Here is a 26,516-nt window from a genome sequence, read left to right on the forward strand (position 1 = left end):
ATATGAAAGTCCCAAATAAGTTAATCCCTGGAGACAAAACAGATTAGTGGTTGCCAGGGCCATGGATATAGGGAGTGCCCGGTGGGGGCACAGATAGGGAGTGACTGCTTCCTGGGTACAAGGTTTTACTTTGGGGTGATGGAAATGATTCAGGGCTGGATAGAAGTGGTGGTTGCACAACACTGTGAAGGTCCTAATGCACTGAGTCATAGACTTTAGAATGGTTCACTTTCGGTTATGTGAACCTCACTTCAATTGAAAACAAAGGTAGGCCGGGCATGGTGGCTCATGCCTGTAATCCCAGCACTTTGAGAGGCCAAGGCAGGTGGATCACCTGAGGTCAGGAGTTCAAGACCAACCTGGCCAACATGGTGAAACCCCTAAACATACCAAAAGAATTAGCCAGGCGTGGTGGCACATGTCTGTCATCCCAGCTACTCAGGAGGCTGAGGCAGGAGAATTGCTTGAACCTGGGAGTCGGAGGTTGGAGTGAGCCAAGATCATGCCAATGCACTCCAGCCTGGGCAACAGCGAGATTCTGTCTCAAAAAAAGAAAGAAAGAAAGAAAAAAAAAGGTCTTCTGATTCTATCAGGTATCTCCCAGCTCTGGGCCAACCCCATAGTAGATCCTTCCGGTTCGGGATCTGCTCTGAAGGAAGCAGCAGGCGGGCACAAACAGGCAACAGACCCCCTTGGCAGCGAGGGGGCTGGGAGGCCCACAGTCCAAGTCTTGAAAGAGGCAGGGCAGAGTTTTGAACCAGAATGCCCTGTGCCTTCCGGCCCCAACCACAATGGCCTGTCCCTACGGGGCCACTGACACACCCTGATTCTCTGTCCTCCCAGGGAAGTGACAGCGAGTACGAGGTCGATTCAAACCACCAGAAGGCCCACTCCTTTGTCAACCACTACATCAGTGACCCTACATACTACAACTCGTGGCGGCGACAGCAGAAGGGCATCTCGAGGGCACAGGCCTACAGCTACACGGAGAGCGACTCGGGTGAGCCAGACCACGCCGCCGTCACCAACAGCACCAGCACCCAGCAGGGAAGCCTCTTTCGGCCCAAGGCCAGTCGGACTCCTACGCCCCAGAATCCCCCCAACCCCCCAAGTCAGCAGAGCACCCTCTACCGTCCCCCCAGCAGCCTGGCCCCAGGCTCCCGGGCTCCCATAGCAGGATTTTCATCATTTGTTTGACATCAGAAGAGGAAAAAGCAAGAAAGAGAAATGGCACCAAACTCCTCCTTTACCCCTCCTCTCACCGCCTGCCAGAAAACAAAAACACCAAGAAACCAAATCAACTTTTCACCTCCTGAGTTTATTTTTCCAGAGATTCCAGGGCCAGCAAAGCCGGCGTTCAGAAGGAGGGAGAAAACCGTGAGAGGATGTGTGTGGCCAGCAGCTCTTCGGCTTTGAGATGGTGGGGTTCACTGCTCCCTTGGGAATTACACGGAGCTGGGGAAGTGGCTGTGTCACTGCTATGGACACGGAGTGGGGTGGGCATCCGAATGAGAGGGGGAGCGAAGGCTAAGGACTGGAGGCCGCCAGGCAGGCACGGCCGAGGGAAGAAAAAGCTTCTTGATGTCCAGCCAGCTGCCCCCTTCCAGCCCCTCCAGGACCCCTGGACCCACTGCCACTGCCCTCTGCAAAAAGGATGGGCATCCCGGAGGCCACGCCTGTCTTCCCTCTCTGCTCCTCCTTCCCTCCATGCACCATCACCGTGGCTGGCAGGCATCGGACAGCCTCGTCCAGACCCCCTGCCCTGTCTTGGCAACCTCTACTGCCCACCTCCCCTGCTCAACTTCTCCACCAAGCATTCGGTTTATTTAGAAAAAGGAAGAAAAAAAAGAAAAACTAAAGGGTGAGAATTTGCTTAGCGCCTTCCTTATTCCTGCATATTTTTTTAAATTTTGAATCCAAGGAAGAGAGCCCAAGGGTAGGGGAGAAACCCCCCACAACTGACCCCTGCCTCCCTCTGCTGGGATTGACTTTCCTGAGCACGGACAAGGACAGGTGAAGTCTGGGGAGCAGAGGTGTAAATAAGGCGACTGGCCCGGGCACTGTGGGATGATTAGGTTTAATGCATTGTGGGCAAGATAAGAATGATGCTTTGACTGTTCTTTCTTCCAATCCAGGTTCCATCCCTCTCTTTAAAGGGGTAGTCAGCTTCCCAAGGCTGGGGAGTGAGGCACAGCTGAGGGATCTCCCTCTGGGCAGACACGTCAATCTCCACTGGATAGATCCTCACCACACACACACACACACACACACACACACACACATCTCCCATGCACTAGCAAGGAACAGGGTCTAGGGATCCTCTCCAGAACAAACTCATCTGGGCCCTCCTAGCCAGACAGCACACTCACATTGAGATCTGTGTCCCTCTTGCTGTCACTCGGCAGCCTCCTAAGCACAGAGGAACAGCAGAGCGGTGGCCCAAGTCCCTGGTCCAGAGGCTGGAACACCCAGAGTTTGCTCTGTCTGCCTAGCATCCAGTTTACAGGCAAAGAGGCAAAGACACCCTAACCCCCAATAACAGCTTTCAGGCTGGGCTCTGCCTGGCCAGGGCCGGGAGGGGAAGGGGCAGGTCAGGAAGCTCAGTCCAAAGTGGACCCAGCATTCGAATTGCACACCCAGCAGGGGCAGGTCAGATGGGACCAAGTGACAAGAATAGCTGATGGGAGGGAAAGCTTTTACACACACACACAATCTGCTCGAAGGAGTGTTCTGCAAAAAGCCACATCTAGTGGCCAGGATCTTCCCGTCCACTTGGTATTTACGGATGCCAGGGTTTAGGGAGAGGCCTTTCTATCTAACTCCATAGGTTGTCCAAGGCCCTCTGTGCCCTCAGCCAGCCCTGTAAGGCCAGCCCAACACCTGCCCCACCACTGAGATGGGTGGCAGGTGGCCCACAGGGGCCTGTCTGATTCAGCATGAGCCCCTTCGTGGAGCAGGGCTCCCTGTGTGCGCTGTGCACAGGCGCTGCTGGCCCTGCCCAAGAGGAGATGATGCCCTGTTGGGGTGGGTGAGCAGAGTTCAAGGAAGCCTGAGTAGGAGATTTGGGAAACAAGCCAAGGTAAGAGAGAGCCTGGACCCCTCCCTACAGCCCCAAGTCAGTCACTGTGCTAATGGTGACCAGGAAGGGTCTGGGGTCAGGGTCTGGGTGTCAGGGTCTGGGGCCCAAAGAACGGGCACACCCAGCCATGAGTTTTTCCTGAAGCACTTGACCCCTCGGAAATGTGAAAGGGAGATGCTGGAAGACAGCTCAGCAGACAGGCCAGCCCAGCTCCAGTGTCCAAACAGCGGTTTCTCCAATGAGGAGGCCTGGGAAGGGAAACACTATCTTCCCCAAAGGAGAACCAAGGGCTGAGGTTTTGCCCCTCCAGGAAGTAAGGTGCTCTCGGGGCCTCCTTGGACTTGTCTGGGGGCTGCAGTGGAGTCAGCTAGACACCCTGCCCCACCCCTTCCTCCTCCGCCCCCACCCTCTGCAGCATCTGGTGTCTCCATGGCAGCACATCTGCAGCTGCCGGCCTGTGATCCTGCTGCGCGGCTTTCTTTTCTTTCCTCTCATCATTTTTTTTTTTTTTAAATAACTTCATCCTTTTCCCTCTCTGCTGAGCATTTAACCATTTAAGGAAGTTCCCAGTTTGCATTAGGGAATTATTTAAGCCCAGCCCAGTGAGGGATTATTTGGGAGGAAGCAGGGGTGAGTAAAAACATTGTGTCTGTGTATATATTGCACATGAGGCCAATTTTCCTTTGCCTTTAATGAGTCACCTGGTGCACTAAGATATTCCACCCCCCCACTCCCCACACACTCATTCACACCCATGCTGACACCTACGTGTACACGCGGGATGGTGCCCATGCACACCTGTGCTCACACACATGCACACACAAATATGCACAGAACACACATCCGTATGTGTGTTAGCAAAGAGACTCCTGCACCTCCCTCTGATGGCTGAAGCCATCTCTCCCCTGTGAGGCACAGGTGGCCTGGGTTGCTTGCACTTGGGGTGTGGCTGGGATCTATTGTCTGAGAGGGTGAGGACACCATGCAAATTTAGATGAGCCCATGAGATCAGGCTGGGCCGGCGGTGAAAGTCCCACACCTAGTCAATACCCACTCATCTGGAATATTGTCTCCACAGCCCCAGCCACAGCTGGAAGCCCAGGCCTGCAGCTGTGGAACTCTGGATTTTTTAAGGACACATCTCTTTGCCCTTGTTTACATATCTACTGGGACAGCCGAGGCTCCCAACCCTCCTCCCAGACACCTGGCCACATTAGAAAGGGGTGGTGGGCCCTGCCCATGGGTAATGGGGACCCTTTGTGGCCTGTGATTTTCTGTGCCAGTGATGCCAGGGCCCCTGCCTGTGGGACTCCACCCAAAGCAGGTCCGCACCAGGACACACCTGGCACCTTTGGCATTGCCTCCCTGTGCCCTAAGCAATCTCTTGATGTTGCACCCAGGAGCCCATGCTGGGTACACCAGGGCTTTCCCCTTCCTGGCTGCGCCTCCAGAGTTGGCGTCAGCTCCACACCCACACTGCCAAGACAAACCAAAAAGATGCTCTGGGCTCCAGAACCACCATCATCCTAGGGTTCCAGAGAGTTGCAAACCCAGGCTGCCTCCCCTTCTGTCCACCCCTCGGCCCCCGGCCCCCGAAACTCCTACCCCCAGACCTTGACACTGCCGTGATTTACAGGAAACAAGGACACAGCGGGGGCTGCCCCACCTGGTGCACGCTGCCTCAAGGCCTTCTGTTGCTGCCCACGCCTCCCTGGGCAGTGCTTCTAAAGGTGCCAGAGCCTCACCACAGTGCCACTCTGGCTGGGCAGGGGCTTCCCTCAGCTTCCCAGAGTGCACATCTGAAGGTGCCTACCCTGGGTGAGGGGCTGGTGGGCAGGAAGGTAAAGGGGAGACCATCTGAGCAGCCACCACCTGCTCCCCAGTGCCTCTGTATGGCCCTATCCAGGGACACCCATGGGCATGGGCACATGCAATCCTGACCACCACCTGAGCACAGGTGCCCCCTTGGGACCACCCCCCTTCTCTTTGTTTCCATCAGAATAACCAAAAGCATTTAAACATGCTACCTTTCTCCATCCATCTAGACTCCAGAAACAAAAATCAACACAAATCTTTATTTTTTGATTTAAAAGATATAACAAAATTACGGGGAGAGTATTCATTATGGCAGGTGTCTGTCTGTAAGAAAAAAATATATATCTCTATGTCATATAGCGTGTTAGCAGGTTTATTTTTTAAATGAAAGGTAAGAAAGAAATTGATTTGAAATATATACCACGAGAAGTCCCATGTCCTGTCAAACTGTCAGTATTTTATAAATAAACTTTTTTTTTTTGGAGTTTTGAAGCAACATTCTTTTCCTTCCTGTTACGTGAACGGGGTCACCTGTCCCAGTATCATACCCAAGCAGTTCATTCCCCAGACAGCCATTTTTAGCCATGCTGTGCTTTTGCAGAGAAGAGTCAAGGGTCTGACTTATCTGCTCTCTTAATTCATAGGTGAGTGGACATCTGTGCCTTCCAGTGAAATGCACTATTTTTTTTTATTTTAAACTTTTAGAATAAAAATCTACTTGATGCAATATGCAAATTATAGTGAATAATAATAATAATAATAGCTAACATGTCTATGGCGTTCACTCTGTGCCAGGCATAGTTCTAATCACTTTACGTTTATTAACTCATGGAATCCTTGTGACAGTCCCAAGGAGGAAACCTGGGACCGGGAGACTTTAAGTGGCTTGCCCTCAGGGAGTGGTGGAGCCAGGATTTGTACTAAAGCCTTCTGGCTCTCAAGACATAACGCTGCCTCTCTGATATTTTAAGGCAAGCTCCTTGTCCATTTTTATTTTAATTTCTACGGAGCTAGCACCCCATATCCCAGTGATCTTAATGCCACGAGAAACGCCATGTTGTTTGGAGGATCTAACCCAGTTAATCTACCCAGGGTTAGAGTTAGGGCTTAGATTGCCGAATTTATGAGTACAGTGGTATTGCATGATACCACATTTATCTCACATTACTGAAGTCATGCGGACTCAATAGATTCAAGAGAAACAGAGGGAAAATCTCTTTCTCTCTCTCTCTTCTTTTTTTTTTTTCTGAAACGGAGTTTCGCTCTTGTTGCCCAGGCTGGAGTGCGATGGCACAGTCTCGGCTAACCACAACCTCTGCCTCCAGGGTTTAAGCGATTCTCCTGCCTCAGCCTTCCCAAGTAGCTGGGATTACAGGCATGTGCCACCACGCCCGGCTAATTTTGTATTTTTAGTAGAGACGGGGTTTCTCCATGTTGGTCAGGCTGGTCTTGAACTCCCAACCTCAGGTGATCCACCCGCCTCGGCCTCCCAAAGTGTTGGGATTATAGGTATGAGCCACCGCATCCGGCCTTTTTTTTTTTTTTTTTTGAGACAGAGCCTTGCGCTGTCACCCAGGCTGGAGTGTAGTGGCATGAGGCATGAACACAGCTCACTGCAGCCTCAACCTCCTGGGCTCAAGTGATCCTCCCACCTCAGCCTCCCAAGTAGCTGAGACCACAGGTTCATGCCACCACACCCAGCTAATTATTTATTTTTTGTAGAGATGAGGTTTCATCCTGTTGCCCGAGCTAGTCTCTAATGCCTGGGACCAAGCAATCTTCCCACCTCAGCCTTCCGAAATGCTGGGATCACAGGCGTGAGCCACCGTACCTGGTAGGGAAATCATTTTAATAGGGCAGGTAATGCCACTCAATGAGTACACTTATTTTGCACAGTGTACATTATTGCATAATGCACATCATTCATACAGAGGCTGCTCAACTACTCAAAACACAACTGAAGCAGGGAATTTCATATATGTTTTTTCATATATATCTATTGTGTTGTTTTTGTTGTTTGTTTTTTCTTGAGACGGAATCTTGGCCTGTGGCCCATGCTGGAGTACAGTGGTACAATCTCTGCTCACTACAACCTTCCGCCTCCCTGGTTCAAGTGATTCTCCTGCCTCGGCCTCCCGAGAGCTGGGATTACAGGAGCCCGCCACCACACCTGGTTAATTTTTATATTTTTAGTAGAGATGGGGTTTCACCATGTTGGCCAGGCTAGTCTCAAACTCCTGACCTCAAGCGATCCACCCACTTCGGCCTCCCAAAGTGCTGGGATCACAGGCATAAGCCACTGCGCCCAGCCTCTAACCCACTCTTTTATTTATTTATTTATTTATTGCAACTTTCTGTTTCCAAAACATTGAATATAATTTTCAGAAAAATATTCTCCTTTTCTACTCTTATTTTATCTACTTACATCATATTTAATTAAATTATGTAATACTATAAAAAGTACAACTGGCATAAACAAGTTCAGAAACAATGATAATTGACTCTTTGTAAACATACAACTCAATTCAGTAGGAGCAGATGTATGCTGGCTTGATAGAAAGCAGCCTACTACCTTCAGCATTCAGGCTACTGTGTACCTCTCTTTGTTTTGCAAAAGGAATATAGGGTATCCATCAGTATGAACAGTTCACTAAACGGGGGTCAGATAAGACTGCTTCTGGACATGTGCACAAACCGTGTATACTGTACTTTATGACCAATTTTCAAGTTGACGAAGAGATTTTCAAGGGTAATTTTGATTACAGATAATTTTGATCTTATACATCATTTGGAATCCCACATTACACATAACCCCATGCCAGCTCCTCTGAGGATATTTGGTTAAAAGATAATAACATAGCCGGGCCCAGGGGCTCGTGCTTGTAATCCTAGTACTTCCGGAGGCCGAAGCAGACAGATTGCCTGAGGCCAGGAGTTTGAGACCTGGGCAACATGGTGAAACTTCGTCTCTACTAAAATACAAAAAAGTAGCTGGGCGTGGTTGTGGGCACCTGTTAATCCCAGTTACTCAGGAGGCTGAGGCACAAGAATTGCTTGAACCCAGGAAGTGGAGGTTGCAGTGAGCCAAGATCACGCCATTGCACTCCAGCCTGGGCAACAAGAGGCAAACTCCAAGAAAAAAGAAAAAAGGAAAAGAAAAGAGGGGAGGGGAGGAAAGGAAGAGAAGGAAAGGAAAGAAAGGAAGGAAGAAAGAAAGAAAGAAAATAACATGGAAGATATTCTGGACCTGGAGTCAGAAGAGTGGGTTCTGATTCTAGAATGGTCCCTTGCAAATGGAGAGACTTAAAGCATCTATTCTCAAGGGAAGTGAGTGACCCCTGATCTACTGCCAATCAGGTTATTATAAAGATCAAATAAAATAATGGGACTTGGAGGAAAATGCTTTGAACACCAAAATGTGGCAGGCACAGAAGGCATTTCTGTTCTAGACCTGCCAGAAGGCCCACAGTGTCCCTTAATTCCTTTTTTCTTTTCCTTTTTTTTTTTTTGAGACAAGGGTCTCTCTGTTGCCCAGGCTGGAAGGCAGTGGTACAATCTCAGCTCACTGCAGCCTCAACATCCTGGGCTCAAGTGATTCTCCCACCTCAGCCTCCTGAGTAGCTGGGACTGCAGGCACACGCCACCACTCCCAGCTAATTTGTGTGTGTGTGTGTATTTTTAGCGGAGATGGGCCATGTTGCCCAGACTGGTCTTGAACTCCTGGGCTCAAGGGATCCACCCACCTCGGCCTCCCAAAGTGCCAGGATTACAGGCATGAGCCACTGCACCTGGCCAGCGTTCGGTTCCTTAATTCCAATCTTCCTCCTCATTGATTTTGAATCCTAGGCTGTCCCCACCCCAATTGTGGCCAGTGAACTTTGGCCATCTACAGCTCTGTAACCGGTCAAATACAGTAGGGAGGAAGAAACAATGACACACACACACACACACACACACATACATACACACACACACATATACACACACACACACACAACATACATACACACACACACACACACACACACACACACAGAGTAAGGTAAATCTGCTAAGAAGATGAGTGGTGAAATGGCGCTTTCAAAAACCAAGGAGAGGCTGGGCGCGGTGGCTTATGCCTGTAATCTCAGCACTTTGGGAGGCCGAGGTGCACGGATCACCGAGGTCAGGAGTTTTGAGACCAGCCGGGCGAACATGGTGAAAACCTGTCTCTACTAAAAATACAAAAAAAGTTGGCTAGGTGCAGTGGCTCACTCCTGTAATCCCAGCACTTTGGGAGGGAGAGCTGAACCGACCTTTCGGAGTCTATCAGTCAAACTGGAAAGCAGTGGCACACTCAACGCAGGCCCATTTCAGGAGTTTCAGGAAGAGACCATTCACCAGATTGTGGGTAAGGGCCCAGGGTTAGTGAGAGCTGGGGTCATCACCACCCCAGGCCTGGCTGGCAAATGCAGGGAGAAGTCACTGGAACCTGCAGACAGAGATGGCTGGCGGGAGACAGAGACGCCCAACAGAGGCAGGGAGGGTGCTAGGGGATCCATAGCTGCCAACCTTGCTCTCCTACCATCTTCCATTCTCCTGGGCTTTTTCCTTCTTTCTTTATTATTATTTTAACAAATTTTTTTTTTACTTCCTTTTAAAATAGAGAGAAGTTCTTGCTATGTTGCCCAGGGTGGTCTCGAACTCCTGGGCTCAAGGTATCTTCTTGCCTCAGCCTCCCAAAGTGTGAGCCACTGTGCCCGCCACTGTGCCCGGCTTTTTTTTTTTTCTTTTTTTTGAGACAGGGTCTTGCTCTATCACCCATGCTGGAGTGCAGTGGCATGATCATGGCTCACTGCAGCCTTGAACTCCTGAGCTCAAGCCTTCCTCCTGCCTCAGCCTCCCAAATAGCTAGGACTATATGCATACACCACCATACCCAGCTAATTTCTTCTGGTTTTTTTTTTTTTTTTTTTGGTAGATATGGGAACTCACCATGTTGCCCAGGCTGGTCCTAGGCTCAAGCAATCCTCCCGCCTCAGCCTCCCAACTGCCTGGGCTTCTTATGGTCCAAACCAAATGAGAATTTGGAAGACACTGAGATGCCATCCATACGGGGCAGCCTCCCAATGGAGCGCACAGCAAGGTGGGGGGATAGGAGGGGCCAATGGGACCAGCAGGCCCACAGCAGTGCTTCCCTGTGCCTTCTGGTGCTGCTGTCCCCATGACCCCTTCCCCTTTTACCCAGGGCCCATCATATGCACGTCTCATACACTCTTTTCTTAATGCCCATAAAGAGTGAGTGAAATTGGATCCAAAGAGGTTTGCTGAGCGCTTCTACCACAAAGGGTGGGATTTTCTAGTGTGTTGTAGACGCTAAGAAGTCTTTGACGGGGGGCTGGGCGTGGCGACTCATGCCTATAATCCTAGCACTTTGGGAGGCAGAGGAAGACAGATCACCTGAGGTCGGGAGTTCAAGACCAGCCTGACCAACGTGGAGAAACCTCATCTCCACTAAAAATACAAAATTAGCCAGGCATGGTGGTGTGTGCCTATAATCCCAGCTACTTGGGAGGCTGAAGCAGGAGAATCACTTGAACCTGGGAAGCAGAGGTTGCAGTGAGCTGAGATCGAGCCATTGCACTCCAGCCTGGGTGACAGACTGAGACTCTGTCTCAGAAACAAACAAACAAAAAGATGCCATGAGTGGAGAGGTGAAGAGACCTGCCATGGAAGTGCCGGAGCCAGAATTTGAACTCCGGCTGCCTGGCTTAATTGTGCCCCCTCTTTTAACCATGAAGCAGCTTTCACCCAGGGTGAAGAAACTGCTTGACCTGGAGGAGAAAACTAGGGGAGACCTCCAAACTCTGGGTGGGCCACAGATGAGGCAGGAAACATTGCTTCCAAACAACATTGTCCTTTAGCTGGGCGTGGTGGCATGCACCTATAGTCCCAGCTACTCGGGAGGCTGATGCAAGAGGATCACTTGCGTCCAGGAGGTCGAGGCTGCAATGGGCTACGGTTGCATCACGGCATTGCAGCCAGGGCAACAGAGCAAGATCTTGTCTCTTAAAGAAAAAATATTCCTGGGATCAACAAACTTTTTTTTTGTTTTGAGACACAGTCTCACTCTGTCGCCCAGGCTGGAGTGCAGTGGCATGATTTTGGCTCACTGCAGTTTCTGCCTCCTGGGTTAAAGTGATTCTCCTGCCTCAGCCTCCTGAGTTAAAGTGATTCTCCTGCCTCAGCCTCCTGAGTAGCTGGAATTACAGGCAGGCACCACCACACCCAGCTAATTTTCGTACTTTTAGTAGAGGCAGGGTTTCACCATGTTGGCCAGGCTGGTCTCTAACTCCTGACCTCAGGTGATCCTCCCACCTCAGCCTCCCAAAGTGCTGGGATTACAGAGGTGAGCCACGGCACCCGGCCTCAGCAAACATTTTCCCTAAAGGGCTCTGTAGGCCACAGAGTCTCTGTCATAGCGTGGAAGCAGCCACAGAGAATACATAAACATATGTGCATGGCTGTGTTCCAATCCAATTTTATTTAAAGACTCTGAAATTTGAATTGTATATAATTTTCACATGTAACAAAATATCATTCTGGCTTTTATTTTTTTCTGAATCATTTAAACGTGTAACAATCATTCTTAGCTCATGGGCCATACAGAAACAGATGGGGTCAGAAGTTTGCAGAACCCTGGTCTAAAGTGGTTTGTGTCAAGTCCACACTTGCTAGAACCCCTGTGGGGTTCTGGTGTGACTCCCAGATAAGATTGTCAAGGGCAGTGCAGTAGGCTAAATGTTGTCCCCCCAAAAATCACATCCACCAGGAACCTCAGAATGTGACCTTATTTGGAAGCAGTTTCTCTGCAGATGTAATTAGTTAAGATGAGATCATATTAGATTAGACTGGCCCTAAATCCAGTGATTTGTGTCCTTATGAAAAAGAAGAGAGAGGCTGGGCATGGTGGTTCACGCCTGTAATCCCAGCACTTTGGGAGGCCAAGGCGGGCGGATCACGAGGTCAGGAGATGGAGACCATCCTGGCTAACACGGTGAAACCCCATCTCTAGTAAAAATACAAAAACAAAACTAGCCGGGCATGGTGGCGGGTGCCTGTAGTCCCAGCTACTCAGAAGGCTGAGGCAGGTGAATGGCATGAACCCAGGAGGCGGAGCTTGCAGTGAGACGAGATGGCGCCACTGCACTCCAGCCTGGGCAACAGAGAGAGACTCCGTCTCAAAAAAAGAAAGAAAGAAAAAAGAAGAGAGGATGGCCAGGTGCGGTGACTCACCCCTGTAATTTGGGAGGCCGAAGCGGGAGGATTGCTTGAGCCATGAGTTCCAGACAAGCCTGGGCAACATAGTGAGACTTTATCACTACAAAAAAACAAAAAAAAGAAGAAGAAAGCCAGGCGCGGTGGCCCACACCTGTAATCCCAGCACATCAGGAGGCTGAGGCAGGTAGATCACCTGAGCCCAGGAGTTTGAGACCAGCCTGGCCAACATGGCAAAAACCCATCTCTACCAAATATACAACAATTAGCCAGGCATGGTGGCACGTGCCTGTAGTCCCAGCTACTTGGGAGGCTGAGGCAAGAGGATCGCTTGAATCTGGGAGGCAGAGGTTGCAGTGAGCCAAAATTGAGCCACTGCACTCCAGTTTGGGCGACAGAGACCCTGTCTCAAAAAAAAATAAAAATATAAAAAGCCAGGCTCAGTGGCTCACGCCTGTAATCCCAGCATTTTGGGAGGCCGAGGCAGGCAGATTGCTTGAGGTCAGGAGTTCAAGACCAGCCTGGCCAACATGGTGAAACCCCGTCTCTACTAAAAATACGAAAGTTAACCAGCTATGGTGGCGGGCGCCTGTAATCCCAGCTACTTGGCAGAAGAATCACTTGAACCCGGGTGGTGGAGGTTGCAATGAGCCAAGGTCGTGCCACTGCACTCCAGCCTGGGCCACTGTGCTCCAGCCTGGGCAACAGAGCAAGACTCCACCACAAAAAATAAAGCACACACATGCCAAAAAAAAAAAAAGAAGAAGAAGAAGGAAGGAGAGGGAGAGGACCTGAGCTGAAAAACTCCCTATTGGGTACTTTGCCCACTACCTGGGTGACGAGATCAGTCACACCCCAAACCTCAGCATCACACAGTATACCCAGGCAACAAACCTGCACATGTACCCCATGAATGCAAAATCCAGGATGAAGAAAAGAGAGAGAGAGACGACACAGACACACACACACAGGAGAAAGCCATGTGAGGACACAGGCAGCACTTGGAGTGATGAAGCAACAAGCTAAGAAATGCCAGGGACTGCCTGGAACCCTCAGAAACGGGAAGAGCCAAGCAAGAATTCTCCCCTAAGCCTTCAGAGGGGAGCACAGCCCTACTGATAACTTGATTTTGGAATTCTAGCCTCATAACTGTGAGAGAGGACATTTCTGTTGGCTTAAGCTGCCCAGTTTGTGGTCATTGATTACAGCAGCCCTGGAGAATGAATGAGCAGCTCTCCTGGGATCTCCAACGTGCATCTTTTCTCTTTGGGAGTTTAGGTTCAGTAAACTCCCAGACTCCAGCGGGACCCCAGGACGGCCCCTCTGGGACCTTGGGCCTCCCCTCCACTCCCTTCCTCTTCCTCCCTGCTCCCTCCCCCAGCTGTCTTAGATTTCCATAGAAAAGCACCAGCCAGCCCTGGGTTCAATTGGCAACTATGGGATACTTGTTTTCCTGTTTCTTCCCAACCTCCCCCCTGACTTTTAAAATTGTTTCCACCCCTCACTAAGAGCCAAACAAGTCATTCCCCGAGGTCAGGAAAAATGCTCACCGGCCATCAACCTGCAAAATATTAATCACAGATGCCGGGATCGGAACTCCGGGGCCTCTCCCCTGTCATCTGTGTCTGGCTCTGAGTACAGGCGGGTGCTCTGCATTGGAGGTGGGGCGCAGAGGGAGAAGGAAGGACATGCTGCTTTATTGGCCTGGCACAGTACCTGGTACATGGGGAAGCAGCGCAGGCTTCTCTCCTGGTGCCTGGGCTCACTTCACCCTCGAGCTACTCTGGGAGTGCAAAGGGCAAGGTGAGTCTCTCTACATTGGCCAGACTCTACTAGAACCCAATAGTATGTGGCTAGATGAAGGAAACAGAACTTCATCAAAGACGCATGCAAGTGTTAAACGCTTTGCACAGTACTTTGCATAAGTTAAATCACTTAACCTTACAAAGGCAGGAGCAGGAGGTACAGAGATGCTAAGTAACTACGGGAGGTAACAGAGCTAGGGTCTCCAGGGACAACCCTATTGCCTGGGGACTCTCCCAATCCAGGCTTGAAGAGGGCTCTGCTTTTTGGGTGATGGGACCTGCCCACACTCCTTTACAAGACCCGACACAGCAAGGACCATTCTCTGACCCAAGACCTGGGCTGCTTCTATTCCACAGACTCTTCCACGGAGAAAATTATTGCTCCAGTTGGAGGCTCCTAAGACAACACAGAAACAGCGTTGGCAAACTTGGCGTTGTTTACCTTCGTAGCATTTGCGGTAAAGGGATTTGGCCAGTCACAGGGAAGATCTGGGAGGGTTCTAGAAGATACACGTGGATGGGAGGGGCAGGAGGTCAGGGAAGCCACCTCAGAAGTAGCCCCAACCTCATTTATTGGAAGGAGGCCCGTGGGGGAGGGGCAGAAGGAGGCGGTGCTGGTGGGCCCCGAGAGGGTGGCTATGATGACCACATCTGTTTGCAGTTTTCCAGGCAGCCTCCCCACCCCCACCCTGTCCTTCCCCCTGCAATCAGCTAGCTGCCTATGCTTGTCCAGCCTCGTCCTCCTGCCCGGACCAGTCCCGCAGACCCTGGGGCTGTGAATCAGGGCCAGGCTCACGTCTGTTGCCTTCTGTTGGTTCTCAGGGTAGCAGGGCGGGTTGTTAAGATCATGACACTGTGATTTCACCCTGGGGGAAGTTCCTGGGGTTCCACCCCAAGGAGCTCACTCTGCACAACCTGGGGCAGAGAAGCAGAGGGTTGGGGGAGCCGGGAGCACCCTCAGTCGCCCAGGGATCTTACTCTGCACAGCCTGGGGGTGGGGGGCAAGGGGACCCCCTCCATTGCCCAGAGAGCAGGCAGCAAGTACTGACCCAAGAGAAGCAGGCTGCGTGCAAGGGAAGTCACAGCTCTGCATGGTGAGTAATGGCAACTGCCACGGTGGGGCCTCAGAAGGGGGTACCCAGGAAATGGGTCAGCTGGAGCGCCCTGCCTCCTAAAGGGGGCAGCTCTCACTGGCTGCTGCCATGGGGAAATCAGAGCCCAGTGCCGTCGGGTTCTTCTGATTTTTTTAAGAACCAGAAATCAAGTTTTATGTAAATTCCCCTTATGCTTAAATACTAGCAACTAAAAATAAATGTTTTTCAAACACTGTCTTGGCAGATTGCATCTTCTAAAAATGACTGCAACAGTATCTCCCACCTTATATGCCCCAGACACACTTCCCATCAGGAGGGAGTCCATGCTCCCTCCCCTTGGCCCTGGGGAGAGGGGCTGGTGATACAGCAGAGGTGATGCCATGTGACTTTCAAGGCTAGGTCATGGTTATGGGTTGAATAGTGTCCCCCTCAAAAGACGTGGAAGTCCTGGGGGGGTGTGGTGGCTCAGGCCTGTAATCCCAGCATTTTGGGAGGCCCAAGCGGGTGGATCACTTGAGGTCAGGAGTACCAGACCAGCCTGGCTAAGATGGTGAAACCTCTTCTCTACCAAAAATGCAAAAAAAAAAAAAAAATTAGCCAGGCATGGTGGTGGGCGCCTGTAATCCCAGCTACTCAGGAGGCTGAGGCAGGACAATCGCTCGAACCCAGGAGGCAGAGGTTGCAGTGAGCCAAGATCGAGCCATTGCACTCTAGCCTGGGCAACAAGAGCAAAACTTCATCTCAAAAAAAACGTGAGAGTTTCCTGGTTCTCTTGGGACTCTGGAGCTTGGCACTTGGCTGCCATCTTGTGAGGAAGCCTAAACTACCCCATGTGGAGAAACCTAGGCAGGTGTTCTGGCTGACAGCTCAGCTGGCACCAACCACCAGACATGTGAGTGAAGATGACCCAGAAGGTTCCAGCCCCTAGCCACTGAGTCCCCTCTCATCTTTGAGTCTGCCCAGCTGAGACCCCTTGCATCAGGAGCAGAAACAAGCCACTCTGTGTGCCGTCCAAATTCCTGAAATTCATAGACTCTAGAGGCATAATAAAGTGGTGCTTGGGGAAGAGTTTATTTGGCAGTAATTGTGGATGCCTGACAGAATATAGCTTTAGGCTGCCTCTGATCAAGTTAAGAGGAGGCAACTGGTTTGCCTTTGGAGAACCCAAGCAAGTCTGCCTGTGGGTTCTTCGAGGCTAAAAGCTTCCCAACCTGAGCCACATCAGGGGTGGTGGTGAATTAAAACAGGGAAGGAATGGGGAGATGAGGTAAGGTTCAAGGGCAGGATTATGCGACAAGATATCTGAACAAAAAGTCACCCTCTACTAGCAAAGATTCCATTTCAGGAGCCCAGATGTCAAAAGATTTTTTTTTTTTTTTTTTTTTTTTTTTTGAGACAGAGTCTCACTCTGTCACCCAGGCTGGAATGCAGTGGCGTGATCTCAGCTCACTGCAATTTCTGCCACCAGGTTCAAGTGATTCTCCCACCTCAGCCTCCCAGGTAGGTGGGACTACAGGCACATGGCATCAGGCCCAGCTAAGTTTTGTATTTTTAGTAGAGATGGGGTTTCACCATGTTGGCCAGGTTGGTCTTGAACTCCTGACCTTAAGTGATCTGCCCACCTTGGCCTCCCAGAGTGCTGGGATTACAGGTGAGAGCCACTGTGTTCGGCCTCCAAGAGATGTTGTTTGTCAGGACACGCACGTGGAGGAGGGACCTCTGCAAAGCTTACAACTCCTGCAGCCCCACTGGTGTGGGGGTCTCACAGGGTTTCTGGAAATTGAAGGAGCTACTACATATAAAATTCAGAATAATACCTAGGTCTTATGGAAACTGTATTGAGGGCTTATTATTGTTAGGGTTAGTGCTGTAGTTTTCAGTTTCCTGAAGGCTTAGGACCTCCCAGAGGTACCCCAAGAACTGCATCGAAAAAGGCAAAGCAGATGGGGTTCTGGAACCCTCACCCCACTTCACCACATAGCGGGACCACCTTGATCTGTTTGATATCATGTATGTTTCACTTGCAAGGTGGCGGGGGAAGGAGAGAGAAGGAACCCCTTGCTTACAAAAATAAATGTTTGAAAACCACTCATGTAGCAGAAGCACTGGCCCTGGGTTAGGGGAGTTCATGTCTCTTATCCCAGATTCTGCTAGTAGCTGGCTGTGTGCCCTTGGACAAGTCACTTGACTTGTCTCTTTTTTTGAGACAGAGTCTTGCTCTGTTGCCCAGGCTGGAGTGCACTGGCACAATCATGGCTCATAGCAGCCTCAACTGCCTGGGCTCATGCATCTCACGCCTCATCTCAGCCTCTTCAGTAGCTGGGACCACAGACATGCACCACCACACTTGGCTAATACTTATTATTACTATTGTTTATAGAGACGAGGTCTTACTGTGTTGCCCAGGCTAGTCCGAAACTCCTGGGCTCAAGCAATCCTCCTGCCTTGGCCTCCCAAAGTGCTGGAATTACAGGCGTGAGCCACTGTGCCCGGCCTTCGCTTGACATCTTTGGATTTTATTTTCTGTTCTGAAAACGGAGTGGCTTAGGCGATCCCTAACACTAACTCATTCTCCTTAAAGTAGCCAAATTCTTTGATCATACAAAAGAGAGAAACATTCTCTTCCACACGTTTTCATGCATGTAATTAATTATCGATTCAATTACAAGGCTCCTGAGCCTCCTCACCCTGTCTCTCTGTCCTTGTTGCCTCTTGGTGACCTTGGATGAGCCAAGTTTTGCTTTGCTGGAGGACTCCCAGGCCACAACTCAGCCGGGATTTCACTGGCTACTCAAAGACACTGCCAGTCAGGGGCTGGGGTCCGGGCCCAGGGCGATGCACTCCCTGACTCCTCATTCCTAGCTGACCTAACACGTCTTTTGCTTTCAAATACAACTGCTTTCTGGAGAGCAAAAGGCTTGTAGAGGTAACAGAGGGGTTGGAGAGTGAAGAAAACTCGTGCCCTGCAGCATCAAGCCATCAAGCTAGGAAGTATAAATTAGCCTTGACATCAGACTAGGATGAGTTATTGTTATGACTCAAAGGCTTCCCAGGACCAAAGGACACACACACACACACACACGCACACATGCCAACACTCAGGAAACTGAAAGCTGGAGGAGAGAAAACAAACTCCATAGCCACAATGATCAGCTTTGACAGTTCCATCCAATTCATACATACCTCACTCTCCCCACAAGAAGGGACACAGAGATACCAGGCCCTTCTCCCTTCTCACTCATTCTTTTTTTTTTTTTTTTTTTGAGACAGAGTCTTGCTCTGTCACCCAGGCTGGAGTACAGTGGCGCCATCTTGGCTCACTGGAACCTCTGCCTCCCAGGTTCAAGCGATTCTCCTGCCTCAGCCTCTCCAGTAGCTGGGACTATAGGCGCGTGCCACCATGCCTGGCTAGTTTTTGGTTTTTTTAATTACAGTAAAAAAGAATTAATTATGATTTTTGTAAATTATAGTAGAGCTGGCCCTATCTCACATGTATCTTAAAGCCCACAAGAGTCTCCCTTTCTGTGCCCAGGATGGCTGGGAAAATGCAGGGAGACCCTAGGGTCAAATAGAAGTATAGAAGCATCAGAAGTTTACCCAAGGGTCTGGGATTTAGTAAAAAGAGAAGGAAGGAGGTGGGAGTGCCCCCAACAAAAGGTAGAGATACCAGAACCTACCGATCTGAGAGGGCTGCTCCTTTAAGCACTGGGAACATCTGGGCAGAGGTGTCACATCACATTGGGATGGAGAGAATGCTGAGTGATGCCATCAGCTCTAGTAATCCTCACCCCTGGGCCATGTGCTGAGCTCTAGGAAGGGATTTAATCAGGGCCTTTGGTTTAGATGTGGTCTTGAGCGGGGAGCAAAGGGGGAGGGGGGCAGGTGGCGATTTGAGACACTACTATAGCTTGCTAAGAGGTCCCTTCAGGCAGGGTGAGTCCGTTCTCTTTGAAACAATGTAGACTCCTCCTGGGCACACAGAAGCCTGTCTGCTTGGTGAAGATCATGCCAGTCTCCCCTAGCAACCTCCTCTTGCCCACCACGGCTCTGTATAGTAACGGGATCGTTTCTGTTTCAGCTGGAATCTTCCTTTCCTACCATCTCATGGTTCTATGGCTGGAGCCTGACCATCTACGTGTTTCCAAACCAAGATCTGGCCTCACTAGCTGCATAATCCTGAGCAAATTACTCAGTCTTTTCTGTTTGTTTGTTTGCTTTTGAGATAGAGTCTCGTTCTGTCACCCAGGCTGGAGTGCAGTGATGCGATCTTGGCTAACTGCAACCTCCACCTCCCGGGTTCAAGTGATTCTCCTGTCTCAACCTCCCAAGTACCTGGGATTATAGGCATGTGCCACCACACCCGGCTAATTTTTGTATTTTTAGTAGAGACAGAGGTTCACTGTGTTGGCCAGGCTGGTCTCGAACTCCTGACCTCAGGTGATCTGCCTGCCTCGGCCTCCCAAAGTGCTGGGATTACAGGCGTGAGCCACTGCATCTGGCCTTTTCTGTTTTTTATCTGCAATGGGAATCATAATGGCAACCACTTTGTAGATTTGAGATGCAGAAATCTTTACATACAGTAAAGTACTCAATAAGTAAAGTGCTCTAGAAGTGGCCCTGCCTTTTCTAAGTGATCCTTATTTAAGCCCCATTTGCCACTGAGCTGGGCTCTCAGGAGAGAGGCCTTTTCTGGATAGGAACAGAAGTGCTTTGCTTCACCTAGTCTCTTTTCTTTCCATCCCTCTAGAGACCTTGAGGGCTTCTGGCTATCACCAGCTGTTCTCCAGCAGAGCTGGGTCCCCGCCCACTCTTCCCCAGAGACAATGACATAAGGGGGGGGCCCCTCTGGGTGAGCCCACCAGAGCCTGAGTCCTTTATCAGAAGCCCAGGACTGCTTCTTGCAGATAATGCTGTTAATTTTTGTTTTGTTAGCTCAATTCTCAGAAACACTAACAGGGATGGCCCCATTCTGTGGCAAGGATGAATGTCAGAACGAAGCTTGCTCCAGAAAGTCTAACTTCGGTCCTATTTATTTATTTATTTTTTCGGAGATAGGGTCTCGCGCTGTCACCCAGGTGGGAGTGCAGTGGTGTGATCTTGTCTCACTGCAACTTCTGCCTCCCAGGTTCAAGCGATTCTCCTGCCTCAGCCTCCCTAGTACCTGAGATTACAGGCGCCCCCCAACTCCTGACCTGAAGTGATCCACGCTCCTCGGCCTCCCAAACTTAGGTCCTTTTAACTGTGAGACCAGCCAGCATCCAAGTAGTGACACCTTGGTGTGGTCCTAGCTTGGGGATGAGTTCTGACCTGCATTAGCCACCAACCCCACGCTGCCAGCATGAGTGGGATCTCATGTAGTCTCCATTGTGCAAATGAGACCAAGCCCTGGGGGAGCTCAAGGGACTTCTCAGATCACAGTGACAATTTAGATTCAAACCCAGTATCATCTGGCCCTAGGGCCTGTGTTTCTAACCAGGACTCTCAGGCCTTTGGAGCACCAGGTGGAATCCTCTGCTCAGAGGCATGGCTGGGCTCCCCCATTTTTGCCACGGGTAACAGTGGGTGAAGCTCTGGGCTTCAGAAATCCAGGGATCACAGGAAACATTCCTTCCAGGGCCCCTGCTTGCAAGTTTTACTGCCTTTAGTTGACTTCTCTGCTAATTTTCTCAGCAGCCCAGAGCTTTTGCTGTATCTTTCTTGCCCACTCTTTTCTCCCCCCTGAATGAACAAGAAATTTAATATCATCTCCTGCTTTCTTGGAAATGTCCCAGCTCAGTGGTCAGGAGTGGCCTGTTAATAACCTGACAATGCACAGTGACAGATTCCTGAGTGGGGTGTGGGGAGGCCTGGCTGTCTGTCTTTTCCCTGCAGAGGGAAGGAGGGAGCCACAGTACCCAGAACCCTAAAGCTCAACTTAGTAACAACCTAATAGCAGCTAGGGCCTTCCTTTAGACTTTTCAGGAAGCAAGGTCACACGCCTTATCTCCTTCCATTCTTCTGATAGCCTCCTACGGCCTGAATTATTACCATGCCCCCCTTACAGGTGTAACTCAAAGTGATAAGATGACTCCTCCAAGGTCACACAGTAAGTACAACCCAGGTGTTCTAAGCCCCACGTCTGGACTCATTTCCTGTAAATTTCATGACCTCTCTGCTCTGCTACTGCTCCTTCACACACCTCATCCTGTCTTTGAGCCTAGTTCAATCCTATTTTCATCTCCTGCCTCCAGAGAACCCCCAGCCTCGTGAACAGCATCTCTGGGCCAGGAGACCTCTGAGATACAGCGGCCTCCCTCACTCCCTCAGCCCATTTGTGCTGTGAACCCTCAGGAGTTGCCGTTCTGGGGGGATGTGTGACCCTGTGGGCCAGTACAAGTCATTTCAGGGAAAAAGTGACCACACAGAGCTTAGTCGAGGCTGGGGTTGCATATGGAAGAAGGGAGGGATGTGGGCTGTGAACTCTGCTCATTCATTTGTCTAGCAAATGCACTGTGTGCCAACCCACGCTGAAGGTTCAAACATGAACTGAACACCACCCTGTCCCCAAGGAGGTCAAGGGGAAATCGTATTGCTTTACTCTCTAGGCATGCACTGGCTGCCCCAGCCCCTGATGTGTGTGAACTCCCCCGGAAAATCAGGGTTATGCACCTGAAACCTGGGGCAGAAAGAGCCCCCAGATGCAGGTACTTTTCCCCACCATGGTGGGGGAGTCTTGTCTGGAGCCCCAGGCACTCTGCCAGTAGTTTGGTATCTTCAGGATTTTCCCAGCTGCTCAGCAGGTTGCCCCAGCCCCGTGAAAGGGCTGCAGGTGGTTCCCAAGAACGGGGAAGCAAGGCGTGAAAAAGCCTCTCTTTAGCAGGCATAGGAGTGAACAGCCCAGTGCCAGGCCACCCCAGCTGATGGGCTCCTGACCTGGATCACCAAGGCTCCACACAAACTGTGCTGACATCAAGCCCTGGTGGCACCTTGAGGTTCAGTCCAGGATCATCTTGTCTCACCTCAGTATGGGAAGGGGGGCTCAAAATAAGACATGAAAGCCGGGCATGGTGGCTCACACCTATAATCCCAGTCCTTTGGGAGGCCGAGAAGGGAAGATCACTTGAAGTCAAGAGTTCGAGATCAGCCTGGCCGACATGGTGAAACCTGTCTCTACAAAAAGAAAATAAATAAATAAAAATAAATTTAAAAAAATAAAAAAATTAGCCAGGAATTGGCTAATTGGTGGTAGGCACCTATAATCCCAGCTACTCAGGAGGCTGAGGCAGGAGAATTGCTTCAACCCGGGAGCTGAGATTGCAGACTGCACTGCAGCCTGGGCGTCAGAGCAAGAATCCTTATTAAAAAAAAAAAAAAAAGGAATAGACATAGAAAGTTATAGTGTTCTTATGGAGATAGTGTATTTCACGAAGAGAAATGACCTGCCCAGAGTCATACTTTAGGACAAACACCAGACTGGAATGAGTGGAACTTCCAACCCCTCCAAGAAAATAGGACTAATTGGCCGGGCGCGGTGGCTCAAGCCTGTAATCCCAGCACTTCGGGAGGCCGAGGCTGGCAGATCACGAGGTCAGGAGATCAAGACCATCCTGGCTAACACGGTGAAACCCCGTCTCTACTAAAAATACGAAGAATTTGCCAGGCGTGGTGGCGGGCGCCTGTAGTCCCAGCTACTCAGGAGGCTGAAGCAGGAGAATGGCGTGAACCCGGGAGGCGGAGCTTGCAGTGAGCCAAGATCATGCCACTGCACTCCAGCCTGGGCGACAGAGCAAGACTCCTTCTCAAAAAAAAAAAAAAAGGAAATAGGACTAATTAACCTCTTAGTGCTGGGACAAAATAACGTGAACTAAAATGCCCGGAACTCAATGTTAACAAACACTGGGATGTAGTATGTTGGTGCAAAAAAGTAATTGCGGTTTTTGCCATTGAAAGTAATGGCAAAAACCGCAATAACTTTTGCATCTACCTAATATGTGTTGGGGGGTGGGGGTGGATATTAGGGAGGGGCAGGTCCATGAAGCTGCAAGGATCATGCATGCCCAAGTCCCAGAGGCAGGCCCCAGCGGCCCCAGACAGGCAGAGACACACGCCTAGGCCTAAAGGCTTACAGGTCAAGTTACACCAAGGGTGCAGTTAAGACCTCAAATCCCTCTCCAAAGTCAGGGGCTTAGAGCTTGCCAGAAATTTCAAGTAGGTATGTATTTTGTTAATTTTTTATTTTGTTAATTTCCTCTGGTTACTAATAGACAGCTCTAGCCTAAAGGGTTGGAGCAAAACTTAGCTTCAGTGGATCCTTCAGAGAGAAATCCACAGGTCTGGGATTCCCACCATCAAAGAAAATGAGCACTTTCTTCTAATCACGTTTTCCCCCAGAAGGCTAGGATGCAGTCTAGAAGCATCTATGGAGCCCCTTCCTGAAGCAGCTTGTTTCTACTCTAGGCATCCTGAGGGCAGGGACTGGGCTTCATTGCCTTTGTCCCCAAAGGCAAGCCTCCACTGCTGTTAAATGTTTGTGGAAGGAGCCTGAATTTGGGTGAGGAGCAGAATTACAAAGAGACCTAAAGACTTTGTCCTGGAGGTGTGCTTAATTGATATGGATGATAATTGGGAAAGCCAAAGCTAAACGCTGGCAAAAAGGAAAACAGAGTACTAACAGCTAGCCCTAAGAAAACCAAAATACTTTTAAAATGGAAGGAAAGAGATGGGGAGAGGGAGATGTCTCAGAGAAAATAAGAAACGTTTTTTGTTTTTAACTTAAGCTGTGATTTCAGGAGAAAGAGGTCCTGGAACGCCAGGAACCAGGGAGGACTTCCACCTGGAAGCAATATGGTAGAAGGGGACCCAGCAAATGGCCAGGTGCCTTTGTTTGTTTGTTTGTTTTTTGAGACAGGGTCTCCCACTGTCGCCCAGGCTAGAGTGCAGTGGCATGATCTTGACTTACTGTAGTCTCAACCTCCAGGCTCAAGTGGATTCTCCCATCTCAGCCTCCCCAGTAGCTGGGACTAACAGGCATGCACCACCATACCTGGCTGATTTTTGTATACTTTTGTAGACATAGGGTTTCACCATGTTGCCCAGGTTTCTCTTGAACTCCTGGGCTCAAGCGATCCACTGGCTTCAGCCTCCCAAAGCAGTGGGATTACAGGCATGAGCCACCGCGCCCAGCCTAAGTGATCTCTTTTAATATTCACCCCAATGGGGGAAGGTGGAGATTGCTGCTCTCACTTTACAGATGGGGAAGCTGGTGGATAACTTGTCAGCTCATAAATGGCAGAGCTAGAATTCCAAGCCAGAGGTGTCTCCAAACCTCTATCCAGCGAGCCTCGCCCACAGTCCTGTTGCAGCTCCTACTTCTTTTGAGGACACCTTTGGCTCCAGGTCATGATGACAGCAATCAACTCCATTCTGGTTGCTTTCTAGTCATAAAGCACTTTCACGCCTGATACCTCATTCCTCTTTACACCCTCCAGACGAGGCTAGCAGAGGGGTCCTGTACTCTTTGGACACATAAGGACAGCCAGGCTAGCTAAGGGTCAGAGGTGGGAATCAGCGACTAACCCATGTGAAAGAGAATAGAATCTCGGGACCCCAAATTCACTATGTCAAAGAGAAGGTTTAATCCCAGCACTTTTGGAGGTTGAGGTGGGTGGATTGCTTGAGCTCAGGAGCTTGAGACCAGCCTGGGCAACATGACGAAACCCTGTCTCTACAAAAGAAAAAGTACAAAATATGTAGCTGGGCGTGGTGGCGCACGCCTGTAGTCTCAGCTACTCAGGAGGGTGAGGTGGGAGGATCGCTTGAGCCCAGGAGGTCAAGGCTACAGTGAGCTGTGATTGCGGCACTGCACTCCAGCCTGGGCGACAGAGCAAGACCCTGTCTCCAAAAAAAAAAGGGGGGGTGGGGGTGGGGCGGAAGTTAAGCTTGGAAACCACAGAAGCTGCTTTCCTTTTGTTCCCAGATAGCTGCAGTTTCACAACCCTGTGTCAGCCTAATTTCCTTTGCTCCCCTTAGACGTACTGAGTAGGAGACAATGCATCATTGACTTTTTCTTCTGTTCTCTTTCACATGTAAAATGTAGACTTACAGACACTAAATCGGAGCCTCACACGCTTGTAACCTCAATGCCTTTCCTCCCTCCCTCTTCTTTTCCTTTCCTGCTTGCTTTTTCTCTTTTAAATAGGGAAGTTCCCGAAACCTTTTTGGAAAAAAGGTGAGTTTTTCCCCGGTGGATCCTCAACCTTGGCTAACTAAACCTCTATTTGATTGAGACCTGCCTTAGTCACTTTTTGGTTTACACTCATGATAACCCCACCAGGGTTCGAATCCACATAGTGTCTGCCCCCCAAGTGGCTCCAAACCCTACCTTTCCCTCCACGTGTCCAGTTCAGAATTTGATTTTCCATTTTTTTTTTTTTTTTTGAGATGGAGTCTCCCTCTGTCACCCCGGCTAGAGTGCAATAGCGTGATCTCGACTCACTGCAACCTCCGCCTCTCGGGTTCAAGCGATTCTCCTGCCTCAGCCTCCTGGGTAGCTGGGATTACAGGCGCCCACCAGCATGCCCGACTAATTTTTGTATTTTTAGTAGAGATGGGGTTTCGCCATGTTGGCCAGGCTGGTCTCAAACTTCTGACCTGAAGTGGCCCCCCACCTGCCTTGGCCTCCCAAAATGCTAGGATTACAGGCATGAGCCACTGCACCCAGCCCAGAATTTAATTTTCACAGCAGGATGGAGTGGCCAAACCATCAGATCTCAAGAGCTGGTTGCTGTCGCACTGCAGAGGGAAACGGAAATGTGCTGTCCCCAGAAAGCAGAATGTTCCTGAGGGCTTAGCCATGGGGAAAGTCTGGGGCCTTCACCTTCACTTCCTTTAAAAACCGAGGGTGGGGTTCAGCTATTGGCAAGGGAACTTTTCACTTTGCGCCTTGTCCACTTTAGTTGACTACTTCGCAGCTGGCATTGTACCTTGGTAATGATCATTTCAACTGAAACTATTCCTTTAAAAAGAATGGAGTCCAAGGCCTGGGACTTGGATTCAGGCTGTGGGACTCAGGAGTTGATCCTCCTTGACGTTCACCTGGTACAAATTTAGCCTCAGCTGATACTTAGGAGGCAAAGACACAGACTTGGGGATGCGAGGAGCTCAAGGGCTGTCACCCTGTAGAAACATTTCTGACGCCCAGTCCAAGCCTGGCCTTGGGGCTGGCCAGCTCCTCCCCGCTCCCTCGTTTCCAGCGAGTCTGGGATGGCACCCACGAAGCTGGTGGCGCCAGCCCCTCTGCCTCCATCTCCCGACAGTACTACAGTCAGGTGGTTAGCAGGTCCGGGAGGGAGCAGGAACGAGGAACGCCACCCGGGCTGGAGTTCTTGGTTTCTTGCCCTGGCTCGAATGGGGAAGAGCCTTAAAAGAGCCTCGCGCCAGGCCCCCAGAGGGAGACGCGCCCCTGGCCCTGCGGGCCGCAGTGGTGGT

At 50.3% G+C, this 26,516-nt stretch overlaps 1 protein-coding gene across 1 annotated transcript in view; it reads left to right on the forward strand.

The window, feature by feature from the left end:
* The window catches only part of SDK2 (sidekick cell adhesion molecule 2), a 309,169-nt gene extending 303,786 nt beyond the window's left edge, over positions 1-5,383 (forward strand). The window contains exon 45 of the mRNA XM_030827794.1: positions 844-5,383. Coding sequence (XP_030683654.1) covers positions 844-1,197 — 354 coding nt within the window. The 3' untranslated portion in view covers positions 1,198-5,383. The remainder of the gene's footprint in view (positions 1-843) is intronic.
* The last annotated feature ends 21,133 nt before the right edge of the window (positions 5,384-26,516 follow it).

Source organism: Nomascus leucogenys, chromosome 14, assembly GCF_006542625.1.
Source record: "Nomascus leucogenys isolate Asia chromosome 14, Asia_NLE_v1, whole genome shotgun sequence".
In the NCBI taxonomy this organism is placed as follows: Eukaryota; Metazoa; Chordata; class Mammalia; order Primates; family Hylobatidae; genus Nomascus; species Nomascus leucogenys.